Here is a 16,677-nt window from a genome sequence, read left to right on the forward strand (position 1 = left end):
CCGAACAATAAAGACTTTCCGCCTATGATGCAAAGTGATTGTAAAACAAAAAAAGAGTATTCAAGTAGCACTGATGCCTCACCCAGGCCCTCATATGCAAGTACAGGGAAGCATGTACTCTAAATGCTACAATCACTGCAGCAGCCTCCGCTAAGAGGCCGTGCTGCGGAGGATCACTTGGGTGTATAACATGCAGTAAACAAACATCGTTTAAATGCTAAAACTGGTATGATGTCAAAGAGCAGGTCACTGCCAAGGAAAATTGCTGGGTGGAGTGGAATTTGCTGACGCTATGGTAAAGTGCTTTTTTTCTGTGAGTTTCTAATTCACTACATTCCAGCAACAAGTTTCCCACAATTATCATACAGGTGGATCCTTTCTAGTCAACAGGTCTGAGTGTGTGCAGTACTTGTGGCCAATTCCAAGTCAATAGATGTAATCCTCAGTATGTCATATTTGTTATGCTTCACCAATTTCCTAAATGTGGCTTAACGACATGCAGCTTATGAGATGTTTCAGTGCCCCACAAGTGTTGCCAACAGTTCATAAGGTTTTTCTGTTGGAAAGGCATCAATTCTGTGGCAGGGACAGCTATAGAGGAGTTAATGGCTTTTGTTGCTATCGATGGCAGTTTCATCTGCCAGCATGTTGCCCTTGATGCTGCCGTGTCCAGGAACTCTGCAGTGTAACATGCTGGTTACATGCATGGTAAACAAACTCGCAAGGTCAAAATTAATCCAGTCCTCCACCATTGTCACTCACAGCTCACCGTCTACAGTGCTAGCTTTGGGATGCAAAAATCTCATCAATATACACAAAATACTGCAAGTAGGCTTTCAAAGTATTTAGTTCTGCACAAGACGGCTGAACTCATAGCTCCGTTCAGCCCGAGGATTGCATGTAAGGATGGCGGCACTAACTTATGCAGTTGTGCTTCATTTCTGCTTCTAGCATTATGCGCACCATTTTATATTAACATATTTTCTTTAAGGCACTTTCGGGGCTTTTGAACTAGAGAATACCTGTACAAACTGTGTCGATGAGCAGACTATCGAAAATGTTCCTGGCAGACTTACACGACCTTGCAGAATAACCCTCAATATTCTAGCGAAGTGCACCTTGATACAAAAGGCTGCAACACCTGGTGCACTCCTTGTTAAATCTTCAGAGTAGTTTCCTGCAAGGAGGCCATTTCCTGTTTCTATGAAACTTTTACATAGTCCTCGTGCACCCTCCTTATTAGCTCAATGCAGAAATGCGGCTGTGCTTGCTGCATAGAATGCATGACCGCTTGCAATTATTTTCACACTCAAAACTTTTGAAATATATTTTCAATGGCTGACTAAGTGTAAAGAGTTCTTCAAGCAGAAATGTCAAGCAGTTCGCTTACAGCGCCAATCCGTGAAACTTAATTTCCCTGCTTCAAGGGACACTTCGAAATTTTCCTATGGCATCACCATTACACATTAAATAATTTATAGCATTGCATTCTCTATCTAAATTTTATTGCGCTAGCTTTCATGGTTCTTTCATCAAATTTTTCTTTATTTAGAATGGACATTTTTTTATGAATCCATCCAATAATCTCTTCACTGTGAACAAAATTATGCAAGGCACCACATGGGAAAGCACAAGCTTCTATGGATGCAGTTTGTTTTGTAAAAAAAAAAGATATACCAGATACTGTTTCAGGATAGCATAAACATGCCTTGCTCATCAATTGTACTTTTTTTTTTTTTGACAGCACTGCGATATACTTGCAATATCTAAGCAGCTCATCACTGCATGAATCTTAATGCAGTGTGCTGTCACTGAAAAACGCTAATAAACCTCAAACACTTCTTTTATATCTACAAGGTTCACTTCGTCGCTTCTCCATTCCTAGTTTTTTAAGTAAGGTTATCCCTGCATAGGCTGAAAAGAACAGACAAAGCACTAGTTACTTTCAGTGCTGCTGCGTATCGGTCATCTAGGAGCCAATGTTCCTAGTTTACAGGCAGCACTGATATAATCTGTTACTACAAATATGAAGGCAGTGCAATGTGAGCACAATTAATTGAATGTGGGTTTTAACGTCCAAAAGCAAAACACTAGGTTTGAGTAATGCCATTTTAATCAAGCTAGCTCCAAGTTTCTAGTTCATCGTGGATAGATACACTGCTTTGTAGTGTAACGGATCACAGGTTAGCAACAAGGTGACAAACAATGCGTCACCTTGTTGCTAACCTGTTCTTCATTATGATACAAATCAGTGCACCTAGCCGTGATTCAACCAACTAGCCATCATTGAAGCATTACTAAGGTTTGAAGTTAGTGGGCAGAATTTAATAATTGGTGAACAGCCCTTGTTTTCTTACCACATTGACAAGTGGTAAGGCTGCATTTCAAGCAGGCTTCGATCATTTGTCAAGTGAAAATGCACCCAACTAGCATTCACTGCTTTCTTTCGCTGGTAAATACAATGAAGCATAGGCTTGGCTTCTGTTGGTGAGTCCAAGAGGAACCACCACCCCCTTAAACACTGCTATAGGGGCGTAGGATGTGCTGCAACGACGACAGCGTCCCTACACATTCTTCAGTCCACTGCCATTTCCTCTTGGTCTGAATGCTCTTCTATCACTTCCACAATTGCCTGCTCTTTCTTCTTGAGCGTAGCTGCTGGAGATCTGATGAGGCAAAGGTCTCGCTGGACCTCCTTGATGTCCCTCTGTTTGTCCAGCTCCTTGCCCTTCATCAACCTGGAAGATATGCATAAAAAAACTTTGTAATGTCACTTCAGAAGTGGGTGCAAGGTATGTCTGCAGCATGAAGAGAATGAAGGATATTTTTGCAGGCTTGGTGGCTACTGTAGTTTGAATGCTACATCAACTCTACAAATGTGGCTTCAATTTGTAAAAGGTCATTGGATGCTCAGATGCTTGCATCAGTGATGTCATAGCAGACAAATGAACAGCGAGTACTCCATTGTTGACAGCCTAGAAGCAACTGAAAGGCTTGGAAATGGCCTTGTCACCTGCACTGTGTTGAATGAACAGACTGAGCTTCAGTTTGAGGGCTCTGTGCTCATAAGTTGTGAAGTTCCAACACAACTTAAGCCAAACATGCCAATGTATCCACCAGTGACATTGGCCATTAATTTTAAAAACCTCATTGCTATTTTACATTCTGGGGTCTTATGTGCCAAAACCATAATCTGATAGTGAGGCATGACGTAATGGGAGACTGGATGAATTCTGACCACCTCAGTTTTTTTAATGTGCATCTAAATCTAAGTACACAGGCGTTTTTGCACTTCATCCCCATCCAAATGCAGCTGCTGCAGCCAGGATCAAACTTGCGACCTTGACTTCAGCCACAGACACTAAGCCAGCACACAGCTGGTTGCGATATTAAGCTCCGGCTTGTTATTTTCAAGCTGGACACAGGGAATCTGGTGATGCTAGTTCGGCTTTTCAATGCAATCAAGTCACCTTTACATTCAACAGCTTGTGCGTTGGTGGAGTTTGAAACATTTGAGTCTGTAGAGTTTTGCCAACAGCTACACACCTGATAGATGCTGTTGGATTTAAGTAAAGCAGCTGGAAGTTGTGTTATGTGTACGATTTTCTCCTCGGTTTCGTCTGCTGCCACGTGTACAATAAACCCTAGTGTATACCAGACAGGGCTCTGTCTGGTCTGGAGTACTTCCTGCGCCCTAGATGCGCGCAAATGTGCCGTCAGCCCCTTCCTGCGTGCGATTTTTTTACGTATGGAAGTTCAACTTCTCTGCAAAATCGCAAATGCGGCGTGCACTGATCGTCAGACAAGTCACCGCGGCGTGACTGCTTATTTTTTCTTTTGATAGTGAACGAGTTCAAACATTTCAAGACAACGGTTTCTAGTTTGTCTTACTTTTTTGTTTGATCGAAGCAGACTGAATAAGTATACGCCAAGAACAACTCTAGATGCTCGCAAATGCTAAAACCGAAGCCGCCGTGATCGGTGCACGTGAAACCGCAATACTTGTGTGCCGGATCCACAATCCGGCTCAAGTGACTCCAAACTGAGGTAGAGTGCGCTAGAATTACTGTTACGCAAGTGCGACGGCTCCCGGTATTTTTGTGTTGGGTAACACGTGCAGTAGTCACTGACCTATTCATGACGTAGTGTCCCTGCCTTTTGGACTTGATTTCTTCGACCCGCTGGATAGCTTTAACTGCAAGAAAAGAAACCATCGAAGGTGTGAAAATCTTGGCAATTTCGGGATAACACCACGGTCATCTTACCGGTGTTCTGCCAGAGCTCCCTGTTGTATTTAATCGGAACGTTGCGCCTCTTCTCGAATTCAAAAGATGGGTCCACTGTCAGCTCTTTGCCAGCAGCCTTGCGGAAAGCCTTCGTCCATCTGGTCTTCCGTGGGTTGCGCTTCTTCTTGAAAAGCTTGTGGCATTTCGATCTGCAGAATCTGAAAATCTGCGGAAGCAAATAGTTCCTAGTGACGTGTGCTAGTCTAGCCATGAACACCGTACAAGACAACAAATTGTGAATTTACGCCAATAGATTCGTGGCCATACCTTGCAGTCATTCCGCACAAATTGAATGCCGTGTCCCGGATATATAGGCGACGAGCAGAAATAACATTTTTCAATCCTCATTGTGCTAGTGTTCTACTGTTCAACCCTGCAGCACACGCGAAAAGAAACTCCAACGTGCGCACCATGCGCATGCGCGAATTGCACAGTGTTGCTGTTACCATTTCAATCAACGTGCTAACTAGGCCAAAAGTAGTTGTGTACATATGCAAGTACTTACTTTGCGACTGCAGCAGCAGTAATAAATTACTAATAATGTCTATTAAATGTAATTTGGATAATATGTACGTATTAAAATTGAAAGATACTTGCTGCGTGTAAGGGCTACTAACAAGGACATTCAATAACGGCTTTTGTTTCGTGCTAACAAATCCAATCCGATCTAATTGGCGGCTGCGTGCGTGTGGAAGGGTTTCGGTGAATCCTTGTAGCATTGGGACCGATGTGAATCTAAGTGCTTTTGCTTGGTTGCCAAGGACAAATTGTTGTTTTTGTCATTTCGCGAGCATGTTCAAGAGGACATTAGTGCAAGTGCACAATATGACGCGTCAGCGGTGAGCATGCGTCGCTGTTATCATTTCGGTGATGGCTTCTGAAAGCCGCCGCCGCCGATAGTGGGGGTTTACCCCAACCTGTGTATGCGACGTGCTACTCAAGCTAAGGCAAAGGCCGTGCGCCGAGTCGCTGTTGTTGTGAGTGCAGGTGCGTCGCGCAAGCGGCGATCCATGCGTGGAGGAGTGACAGCTCCGAGGACGCCGCTTCCGTCGTCGCTGTCTGCGTCACTCCTCGGTGCTGCATCCCTTACGCTGCGTGCCAAGAATGTCAGTTCTCTCCCGCTGCAGATAAGAGGCAGTCAATGAACGGTTCGACCACTTCGAGCTCTTGACAAGCGTAGTCGCAGCGGCGCACACGATGAGGTGAGTTGACTTGCCCTGCTGATAAAATTGCTACTTTCGGATCGTTGTGCACTGCGCGACCTGCGGCGCATGTTGCATGTTTTGACGGATTCGGGGCAGCTCCGGTGTTGCACATTAAAGCGGATCCCGCATGGCATTGCAAAAATATTGCGCGCTGTGCGTGGCTGTGCGACGTGCTGAAGGTTGCACGGTCTTCACGCGCATGCGCCTTGTTCGAGGTGACAGTTCCAAGGATCGGGCGTTAGTAGAATTGCACAAGAGGTGCCGCGCAGGTGGTATTGAGTTTCATTTTTCTCTGTTTTGTTTTTCTTTTTGTCGCATGAGAGACGCCTCGCGAATTGAGCTTGTCGAACGTTTCCATGCACCGCTGTCTTGGCGGATGGCTCAGAACGCGCAAATGACTGGTTGGAGAAAGAGAGATGGGCGTGCCGGAGCGAAGTTGCAACGGTCAGTAAACGCTGAGCGGAGATCTCCCCCCTTATCATTAGGGCGCTGTGTTGAGCTATTCTAATACTTAAGAAGAAAAAGAAAGGGGGAGGGGAAAGAGAGTGCCAAATATCCTAAGGTCCACTGCGAGTAATCTTGTTTCGCTATACGTGTGGGCTTTGTAATCTATGCACGCGAATTTTGAGCGACGACAAAGGTTATGTGTTGTAGTGACCACAAGGGCGCACCCGCGTTTTTAACCTGTTTTTGCTAAGCGCTCATGTTATTTACTAACGCATTGGCTCTTTTGACGCTCGCTTGCAGGCAAGGGGTTCGACGTTCCGAACATACCTTAAGTGTTGCTATCGTTTCTGTTACCTCCTATAGCTTGTGCAGCTCAGCTAGATCTGTGTTGTCTGCAAATCATGTCTTCATACATCTTACGAGCTTGCTTAACCTCATGAAAATGGGAGCGAGTGGCACCTTGATGAAACAGCTCTAGCTTACTTTTTAAAATTTGAAGCCTAGCCATGGGGCAGGTTGATCAAGACATCCAAGGTTGAGTATTTTCAATATTCTTTCAATGCTATAGAAAACATACATGCTATGAATCTCGAGCACTGCCAAATTCCTTTAGTAAGAAAAAATAGAAGAGGAGTTTGAGGGAAGCAAATAGTTCAGTATATATACTTAGAGACCCTTCGAATCTCAGCTGGAATGTTAAAATAGCAGTGCTAATATACATTTAAGGTTGAGTGATTTCATATTGTTATCAATGATTTGGAAATGCAGGATTTTTCAGAAACCCATTGACGATGTTATTATGGTGCTAAGCTAATTGAAGGGACCATTTGTTCCAGTAACACAAACTTTTTTCACTTTCTGTATTAGCATTGGTATTCACGAGACAAGAACATCCAACTCTTCTTCTAGCAAAGCATATAGCAACAAATTTACACTTTGCAGGATGAAAAAAAAAAGTAGTGGTTCTGAATTTCTGACTTAATATATAACAGCACTTGTACCTAAATTTAGTTGTTAATTAAAGCTGAGACAAGGTTTATGCACACCCTGCACTCAATAATGTGCTTGAAATTGTGTTTGCACTGATAAAGTAATGCCTTAGGACAATGTGTGTACCTTGTCCTATGAACAGTACTAGCTTGGGCTGGGTTAGGCTCACTTATTTGGTGCAGAAAATGAAAGACTTTAGTGCCTCATGTAAAAAGAGTTAGTACATACAGGAGAAGTGCAGAATTTCAGTTAAACATGAAGGCATCAATCCCAGTGTCATATGAGAAGAGCATAACATATTAAATTTATGAACAAGGACGATGGTCTAATGAATGTTACAATCTTCACTGTTAGAAGCGTGTGAGCATGTACAGAGCTTACCATGTTGGCGTACAAGACAGACAGAATGGAACCATAGATTAGTACTTATGTTTAAGATGCGAAAGATTCAATATTGAATTCCTAAAATCTGGAGTTAGTATGAAGGACAAGGTGATAATAAATTGATGTCAGCATTTTTTGTAAACATCAAATGCCCTGTTTAAGCAATCTATTATGACAAAAAAGTGTGGTGTTGCTTTTCATCATAGTTCGTAAAGCTTGTTTGGCTCTAGTAAATAAGTAGCCAGTGCTACCCGACAGTTTGAACACATACTTTTGCCAGAAACACCTGAGCACTAGTACTAGTGCCGTGTTGAAACAGGCTTGAAAAATTCTTAGTAGGAAGACACAACATATGCTTACTGTTGGCTCCCTTGTATATATTATTGTTTTACATTAAAGCCTTATAGCATAATCATCATCATCAGCCCATTTTATGTCCTTTGCAGGACAAAAACCTCTCTTAGTGATCTCCAATTGCACCTCCATTACATCTGCTGACCCCACGGTGTGCCTGCAAATTTTTTAACTTCATCACACAACCTAGTTCTCTGTCATCCTCTACTGCGTAATCCCTTCCCTTGGCACCGATTCTGTAACTCTAATAGACCAGTGGTTATCAATTCTGCACACTGCATGGCCTGCCCAACTTCATTTCTCCCTCTTAATCTCAACTAGAGTATCAGCTACCCACATTCACTCCCTCATCCACGCTGCCGTCTTCCTGTTTTTTAACTGTTTCTTGAAAAACTTTTTAACTCATTCTGGAGTTATGGGGACAAAATGTCATTTTTGTAAAGCTGCACAACTTATTATTTTTTTAAGGGCGGGGGCTAAAGTGCATGGTTGGAAAACAAGTAGGAAAGTTGTTGCAGACTTAGATTAGTCAATAGATCATCTGCGAAATCACAAAGTGTTCTTTTTCTTCTTTTCCTTTTTTTTAGTCTCTTGTCACATTAATACAATGTGTGTTGTATTTGCAGCTGAGTGTGAGGTCATAGGTTCAATTCCATGCTGCAGTGGCTGCATTCCAATGTTTGTGAACTGCCAAAATACCTGTCAATTGCAATATTAATGCATGTTGAAAAACTGCATGTGGTCAGAATTATTCCACAATCGTTTACCGTGGCAGAACCAGTATTACTTAAACTGTGTCCTTGAGACTCAAGTGTGCTTTGAAGGTGCTCAGGAGCAGACTTGTACACATTACAGAAAAAAACCAACACATTAAAATTGCCTTATTTGAAATTGTAATTGATTACAGTTACCAATTTACTGCCCCACAAGAGTAATTGAGGGATTATTAATTAGTAATCAATTACTTCTATGTTCCTTTCCTCCTAACTTTTTTTAGAATCGCATAGATACAGACATTAGCAGTGACACTAAAACTCGCTCGGGGAGTAAAATGAGATGGAAACAGAGGGAGGTTAGCCAATTCGCTCGATGTGTGAGCTAGGGAGTAAAGCGGTGCTGCAACATATACAGATCTTGTACACAAGATTGTAGTTACTCAGCATCTGGATCCTCCATGATGTGTAGCGCTTTCTTGTTGTTGGGACTTGGAGAAGGCACTCCTTGTTGGGCTGAAAAGGCTGAAAAAATAATCTGAATGTGATTTACTAGCATTAACATCCTTAGTGGCATTCACTATCGAGCCATGCCAGCACCGGTTCGATGAGGAAACAAATACTGAACCCCCTGGTTTGCCTGCCTGAACATGCACATTTGAGAGACTGCTGCATGGCAGGGTCTCGGGCGTTCTGCTGTAGTTCTTGCCAAATTCAGCTTCTTAAAGCTGCATTGTCTGTTACAGCTTACTCTCGTCAATAATGTTACTGGTTACATGTAATTAGTTACTGAACAAAGTAACTGAATTACAGACAGTGTTACCGAGTAAACAAAGCAATCATTAAATTACCGAATTGCCAAGATGTGTAATTGAGTACAAGTAATTAATTACATGTAACTCATCACGTACAAGTCTGCTCGGGAGGCTTTGAGGGACCACTGTGTGGATGCACCATTGATGAGTGCCTTTTATTGAAATAGTGAGACATATTTGATGAAGCACTCACAGCAACATATCTTTGCTTAGACCTATGTCTTATGCACTGGCTCAGGTGCTTGCGAAAGAAAAAGAGAGAGAGAGAGAGAGAGAGAGATGTTAAAGAACTTCCCCAATTTGACTATCTATTACTGAATATGTTATCGGTGGGCTTTATTTCCCTGGGCTGTGACCCTTGTTTTTGATTTCTGAATGCAGCTCATGTATGAAAAGCAGATATAGTTTTACACATGGCAACTACAGGCATTCCATGTGCTTTGTTTGTTATGACTATATCCTGTTTATTTCTTGTGCATCCTTTTATATTAAAGAAAAAGAAAACATTGGATAAGATTTCTCAGTTGCTTCTGTGATGATGATCAAGGATTCTGAGTGCTGAAAGTGTCGAAACCGCTCGCACAATGTGTCACTTTGGCACAGAAGAAATTTATCATTTTCATTTCTCACCGTGGTAACTTAGTAGCTAGGGTTTTGCACTTCTGGTAAAGAGGTCGTTGGTTTGATTCCCAACTATGGCAGTTATATTTTGATGGGGACAGGGTGCAAAAGTGCTTGTTCACAGTGCTTTGTGTGCACATTAAAGAATTACAGGGGATCTAAAATTAATCCAACCCACTGTGCTGTTTCCAGGCGTTAAGCCACATCATTTAAATAATTCTTGTTTTTTTATGCGCTGACCACGTCACTGGCTTTGTTTTGACCAGCCTCCCAGAGGCATTAGGTGCTGCCAGCACTGAGGACCTGCTGCCACTTGCAAGCGTGGCAGGGCCCTCTTTAGAGCAGGAGGCCAACAGCCAACCAGCGACAGCTGCTACCTCGCAGAACACCACTCCACGGGACACACCACCGTCTACGCCAGGGCTGGCGCGTCGTCTCTCGGGTGTGCCAGCCCTCAAGCTCAACCTTGATGACACCACATGGAGCACCGTGCGGCCGCCCAAGGCTGTTGGTGCCACGCATCTTGCACAGCGCAAGGAAGAGCCCAAACGCTCTGGATTTGCCAATAAGGTGTGTGGCGATAAGGCACTGTTCAGTGCAGATAGGTAAGAGTGTAAAGAAGAACATGCACACAGGGGACATGTTCTGTGTTTTACTATTGCATCAACTTTAAATAGTTGCAGCAAATGGTGCGATGAGGGTAGTAACAAAGGTTCAGTCATTGCAAAAAGAGAATGCTCGTGCTGTCTTTATGTGTTATCCTTTGAATCATCTGTTCGCACTTTGCATTTCCTGTCATGATGCTATGAGGATTGCTATTAGTGATGGTGAAAAAGGTTGAAAATATGGTTAAAATGGTTAAAATGGTTTGTGAGTATAGTTTAATGCAAACAGAAACATGTCAAGAAACTTGTGTAAGGCTTACTTGGCTGACCCTTTGTTCAAGCTAGTTTAATGCAACCAAAAACATGTCAGGAAAGATGTGTAAAGCTTATCTGGCTGACCCTTTGTTCAAGCTAGCTTCATGCAACCAAAAACATGTCAGGAAAGATCTGTAAAGCTTACCTGGCTGACCCTTTGTTCAACCTGTGGGTACTAACATTGGAGTGCAGGCATGTCATATATTACTGACATTGCTGGCACCCCAACAAGCAAGTGTTGAGGCCTGCCTCAATCAAATTCTGATTGGGGCTTGGGAACTGGCCTCCTGTGCCTTTTAGAATTGGTTGACATAGCTGAGGAAAGAATAAGAATAGTAAACATCATGACCACATGTCATGACCAGATGTCATGGAGCAAAGTATGACCTACCTAAGTACTTTTTATAATTGTCATGACATTCTTCTGTCGCAGTGCACTGACCCACATGTCATGTCGCTCATGTATCTTGGTGAATCATTACAGCACCCTGTGATCACATAGTGCTCACGTATAAAACTGTGAATTTGAAAGTGCAAACCACAGTTATCAGAGGCCACAGCTAGAGCATAAACCAAAAAGGTAGCATGACCAAGTGATGCCACTATGGTTAATGTGACTAGACATTCTTAATTGGGCATGTTCTATCCAGCCTTAGGCAGCATAACCATGCTGAAATGCAGTTTTGGGATGTAAAGACAGGCCTTGAGCTTTAGTACCCCAAACCCAGGCACTGATGCTGGCAGCTGCACAAGAAATGTGGCTTGTTATCCTGCTAAATCAGCAACATCAGCTCTGCGCAAGAATTTTCATGTCCAGGTTGCAGACAGTGAAAGCAGTTGCACGATTATGTTTACAAACAGAGAATTGACAAAGAGATTGTCTCGCCAGACACTTGCTGTTGTAGCAGCCAGTTTGAAGACAAAGCGGAAACTCGCATTCTTACACCCTTTGTTCTTGTCAATTCGAAGCATACAAGTAGCTCTATTAATAAATTCCCTAAGCTTGACTGTTATAAATTCTGAATCAGCCTTGGCATTGTTGTGTATGAGCAGAAAATGAAACTAAGCTCTGAAGCATAGGTGGAAAGTTTTTCTTTTTCCAGGAAGGGGGGACCAGCCTTCTGAACCCCACCCATGTGTGTATATATACAGGGTCCTGCATAAAGATTTTGCACTCACCACTGCACTGTTTTTGCTCAAATTTGGTATAAAGATTGCATTCTGTAGTATAGGTCGTTTAGCATAATGCTTGGCACAGTTAATTGCCTGGTTTTTAAGAAAAAAGTGCAAATTTGCCTGCACTTATTAGACTGTGAGCTCCTGCCATGGCAGCGAAAGCATAAACTTGTGTCGCCGTCTGCCGACAGCAGCAGAAAGCAGCGTTTCAAGGAGGGCAGCAGCATGTTCTGGGAGCAGGAAACAATAAAAGACACATATGTATAGACACATATATCTGCCTTGCTAGAGTGGTATGGCTGAGCAACTTATCCTTTCCATATTTTTCAACTTACGATATTTAATTGTTGCATCCTGATGCTTCAGAAAAAGACAAAGGGTCATCTGAATATATTCATGTATCACTGTTGCTGTGTTTACATAAAGCAGTTTGTGAATGACGGTGAAATGTATTCACATACTGATCAATTTGTATTGTTTGTGCCTGGAATTAGTCTCACGGTCAGTAGGCGCAAGTGTGAAGCACTTCTTAAAAGGACACCAAAGGCAAATACTATATTGACGTGGACTGTAAATACCAGAAACCTCATAACGCTTGTTTAGTGCCAAGAAAAGACTTAGTTTATGAAAAAATTGCATCTGAAGGATCCGAATACCTTTTCCAAAATTCAAATTTCCCGCCACCCAACCGGGGAAGTGGTGACATTGCATATGCCATCACCACCCATTGCTGCCATCGGTGAGCAAAACGGCGCCCGACAGATGGCGGTATTGAGCCAAGACAGAGCAGTGGATTCGCCACTGCAGTTGCTTTTTGGTCAAGTGGAGCAGACTGTTCGGGCATCCTGCGACATGGCATAGTAGAAGTTGAATTCTCTGCTGCTTGCAGTTAGTACGAGTTTTGCAAACTAGCAAAACCAGCACAGCACTTCCCCGATAACGACACTACTGAAACATGAAAGTGTGGGCGGCGTGAAGTCAAGCGAAAATGAAAACAAGGGTGATTTCAACGAGTTCTTTTTTCTAAAAGTGAAATAAAACTGGATAAGTAGCATTTTATCTCGTCTTATAATAAAATATAAGGATGTTTTTTGCAACGAGTGGTTGAGTACTAGTGACAGAACTTAACTGAGTGCTTTCGTCATCGGGCAAGTACTTCAATGTCCCGGGGGGATTCTGTAATCATGTCCTGCATTTGCCTCAATTTCTTGGTTATTGAGACTCTGTTCATGGTAATATTCATGTCTTAGAGATTCTGTGGCACAAATCTATCACTTTAGCTTTACTTAGTATTTACCTTTAGTATCCCTTTAAGTGCATGTGTTTGCACAGGCGCCGTCAAATTTAACCTGAACATGGCAGACGTGATTCAAGTGGCCTTGTTTAGCATATGTAGGCTGCGTAAAGCAAACATAGCTCATTTCGGGAAGTAGAGTCCTCAAACCAGAGTGCCCGAACTAACACTTCGAAAGCACTGACACTGATTTACACTACCTCCAACCACTCAATAAATGAAAAGGTTCCAAAGGTATGGTAGAGTTCAGTCTAGCAGCAAGCACACATTCGCAAGCTTGTACGTTCTTTCTGTTTTGTGCAAAGAGGTCGCCTTTAGTTCATTTCAGCACTACGGGAGGGGGAAAAGAGGATGGGCACCTGTCCCCGTGCGACGTCTTCGCTGGCTTAATATTTTTGTTTAGTTTTCTTTATAGAATTGGAACTTGGCACCCCGACGCTGGGCTGTTTCACTGGTTCATTGTTTTTTTGAAAGTGATGCCTTGGGCAAGCTCATCTGAGTTGGCATCTGTCCAGGGCATGTGTCGGCAAACGAAACGCACAGAGAGCTGCCTTCGCAGTGTGCACAAGGGCGGCTCGGTGGACCTCTTGTTGCACTGTCTCCGTCGTGCTCTGGGAGGCTATGCGCAGCACTATAATGGAAACCTTTGCACAGCTGTAACACCAGTGCCTAGCTGCTTTCCTCTCTTCCTCTTTCTCTTCTTCTTTGGCGATGGGGTGCTCTTACTGGTTTTCACGAAAGGTCTGTACTGTGAGCATGCAGCTTCATTTTAGTGCCTGCTTAGCAGAACTGTGGCTTTACTGTAATGCCTAAAGACTAGAATAAATTGTTGACCTTTGCAGGGATATCCTGTAGACCTTACTGGACCTAGGTGTTTTTTTACTGGGATCACTCATGCAACATGGCACTTACTTATTTTTAAATGTCACAAATTACTTTCATTAAAATTACCTGTACTATGTACATGTTGACAGTATGATTTCATTAGCTGAACTGTTTATTATTTAATTGAATGGGATGTCTTCCTTTAGAAGGTTTTGTTGGTTACGTTAGGTTAAATTAAATGCTAAATTGAATTGGGAGTATCTCAATGACTGTAAAACAGCTCTACCTTAGGGTTTGCTTGGATGGAGCTTGAGCAAAATCTTTAGCTGGTCAAGTAAGGATATTTTGAAGAACTAATTTAGTAACATGGAATTTTATTACAGAGTGGATTTTCTTTAATTTTTTTGCCTTTGAAATGCATAATGTGCAAACTTAATGTGTATTAACTGTTTTTCAGTGTTTAATCTGAGGTAGACAATGTGTCGAAGTACAGTTTCTTTCCTTTCTTTTTCTACCCTTTCTTTCTTTCCTGTTTCCAGCATCTATTTTCGATAAATGTTTCATTGTCTTGTTTTGCCTGGTGAATAGGAATGTGCACAACATTTCAGTTTTGTGCTTTGGGTTTTGAGTATTGTTCTCCTTTTTAGGCTGCTCTTTTATTAAAAAGGAATAACTGAAGCAGAGGATAACAAACATAGTGTCTTCCCTTCATGACAAGGTTTCGTATTTGATGAAATATTTTTCTTAGACCTCAGCATGTCTGAACAATTGAATGGTATTTATTTTGCCGCCTTTGTGTAGGCACTCCAATAAGATATAGGTTTGCTTAAGGAAATGCAATTATATCTATACCGCATGAAATTTGGCTTCATTTTAGCACAAAGGAGTTGATGACAGTAACAATTATACTCCGATACGTTTGCACATAGTACTGAATAAGGGCAGGCTAGTGTGTAACAGCATCTTTTGGTAGTTGCTTTACTATGCATTTGGATGAAGTTACGAAAAAAAAAGGAAAGGATGCACCACATTTATTGTACCTTGTGATTGACTTCCAAAAGCAAGCTTTAAATATTTACAGAGAAAGCAGTAGGCTACATGACATGCACTAACACATTATTAGGCTCAGTTCCTATTACTGTGCTGCAAAAATGTCAATGGACATACAGTAGTAGAGTGTGCATAGCAGCCCCATGGTCTTGTGAAGTCTTCCTTTAAGCATGGCCACTGCATTGCACAGCTTTTTGCGCATGTGGTGTGAAGGCGGTCTGGAAAATGTTCTTTGTTTCTACAACATTAGTTGGAACTTGTGTAGTTGTAATTAAAAACAGGGTCGAAGACAGCTCAAAACTTCTTGCACCTTGTTGGGGTCTTGTATCTCAAAGGAGTACTGATCACCGCAGGTTCAAGCTTAGCTAGGCTCAGGGCCGTGTCAGCCGTTGCCTCACATACACTAGCGCGCCACTGCGCAGGGGGCAACGAACAATACAGTATTGCTTGGGCAACGAGAAAATACATTATTGCGTTGCCCTAAGTTAACATCAACAGTTTAGCTCCCGTGATGCCCAGCGCTGCACAAATGCCCGGTCGCAACCCGAGCCAGTGTGGGAATCAAAGGGGATCCCACATGCCGAAGGCGAAAAATACAAAAAGGAGCTCTGCTAGCACATCACTGTGGGAGAATGGCTCCTTGCGACATGCCACTAGAGAAAAGTGTCTCCGCAGCTATGCTGCTTGCTCTCGCATAACCAGTGGGCCCACTCATGAGAGCTAGGCCAATCTCCATTAGCTTGGGCCTCCGATAAGTGTGGCTCAGCGTAGTAAATATGTGCATGCACTAGGCACCTTTGGCTTAGCGTTTGGAAAAGGAGCAGCACAAGGTACGTGCTCATTGTGAGTGCAAGGCATCGCAGATGAGCTCAAGTCCGAATGATGCCTAAACGAAGGGGCTGGTGGACAAGAGCAAAAATGTGTCCATACCGAGTAATGTCCCGGAGAAGTCTCTCCCGTACTCACTTTACCAGTTGTGTCACCGCAGCCAACAGCGTGAGCACTACCACCGCAAGCTGGTTTGTGGCAAAAGCCGTCCCAAAAAACCATCGTGGGTGGAAAGGGGGACGTTTAGGGATGGCAGAAGAGGCGAAATGCCCATGCAAAGGCGTCAGGCACATCTGAATCCCCACAACTTGTTCTCCTTCCACTTAGCATGTGTGCCTGAGAAAGAAATGATGGGGAAAGAGAAACATGACCAAACATTGTAATTATTTCAACACAAATGATACCATTGTAAAAAAAAAGAACTGATATAAATCTAGATATTTATCTATATCTGTGTTGTATATCTACGTGTGTTGAGAAATTGCACAAACAGGCCTGGAGTGCGGCCTGATGCCGGTGACCAGAACCGGTAACGCACTCTCTCACCAGAGCAGGATTGGCCACCCTGGTGCAGTACTTGGCCACAACCTCCTATATGAATACAACAATCAAACCCCGGCCCTCAGTCCCCAGCAGCCGCGAAGCAACTGACCACGGCGGCGGTCAGATCTGTAACGCTGCAGAGGGTGCTAAGAATACCTGGCTCCGGACAGGCCGCCATTGGAATCTGAACCTGGCAACGTTTAACGTTAGAACGCTATCTAGTGAG

At 43.0% G+C, this 16,677-nt stretch overlaps 2 protein-coding genes across 5 annotated transcripts in view; one reads left to right on the forward strand and one right to left on the reverse strand.

The window, feature by feature from the left end:
* Positions 1-2,427: 2,427 nt before the first annotated feature.
* Positions 2,428-4,712, reverse strand: RpL24-like (ribosomal protein L24-like). Of its 2 annotated transcripts, none has more exons than XM_075680835.1 (4): positions 4,554-4,712; positions 4,266-4,452; positions 4,132-4,195; positions 2,428-2,738 (listed from the first exon to the last, which is right to left on the reverse strand). In XM_075680835.1, the coding sequence occupies exons 1-4, from the start codon at positions 4,632-4,634 to the stop codon at positions 2,576-2,578; spliced, it is 495 nt and encodes a 164-aa protein (XP_075536950.1). In that variant the 5' UTR covers positions 4,635-4,712; the 3' UTR covers positions 2,428-2,575. The 2 variants fall into 2 exon arrangements, with proteins under 2 accessions (XP_075536950.1, XP_075536951.1); XM_075680836.1 differs by having other exon boundaries at positions 4,266-4,471; positions 4,554-4,691.
* Positions 4,713-4,872: 160 nt separating this feature from the next.
* LOC142572028 (myogenesis-regulating glycosidase-like) overlaps positions 4,873-16,677 on the forward strand; it is a 30,347-nt gene continuing 18,542 nt past the window's right edge. Inside the window, exons 1-2 of one of the 3 annotated variants that reach the window (XM_075680826.1) lie at positions 4,873-5,488; positions 10,082-10,385. In XM_075680826.1, coding sequence (XP_075536941.1) covers positions 5,484-5,488; positions 10,082-10,385 — 309 coding nt within the window. In that variant the 5' untranslated portion in view covers positions 4,873-5,483. Of the gene's footprint in view, positions 5,489-5,754; positions 5,936-10,081; positions 10,386-13,768; positions 13,947-16,677 lie in introns of those variants that run through there. The other 2 variants (XM_075680825.1, XM_075680827.1) reach the window with 2 other exon arrangements.

Source organism: Dermacentor variabilis, chromosome 2 (genome assembly GCF_050947875.1).
Source record: "Dermacentor variabilis isolate Ectoservices chromosome 2, ASM5094787v1, whole genome shotgun sequence".
NCBI lineage: Eukaryota > Metazoa > Arthropoda > Arachnida > Ixodida > Ixodidae > Dermacentor > Dermacentor variabilis.

Excerpts from the sequence above, each read along its gene's own strand:
- RpL24-like (XM_075680835.1), bottom strand. The coding sequence starts at position 4,634 with ATGAGGATTGAAAAATGTTATTTCTGCTCGTCGCCTATATATCCGGGA. Across the intron at positions 4,453-4,553 it reads TTGTGCGGAATGACTGCAAG|ATTTTCAGATTCTGCAGATC; the intron begins GTATGGCCACGA and ends TTGCTTCCGCAG. Across the intron at positions 2,739-4,131 it reads GGACACTACGTCATGAATAG|GTTGATGAAGGGCAAGGAGC; the intron begins GTCAGTGACTAC and ends CATATCTTCCAG.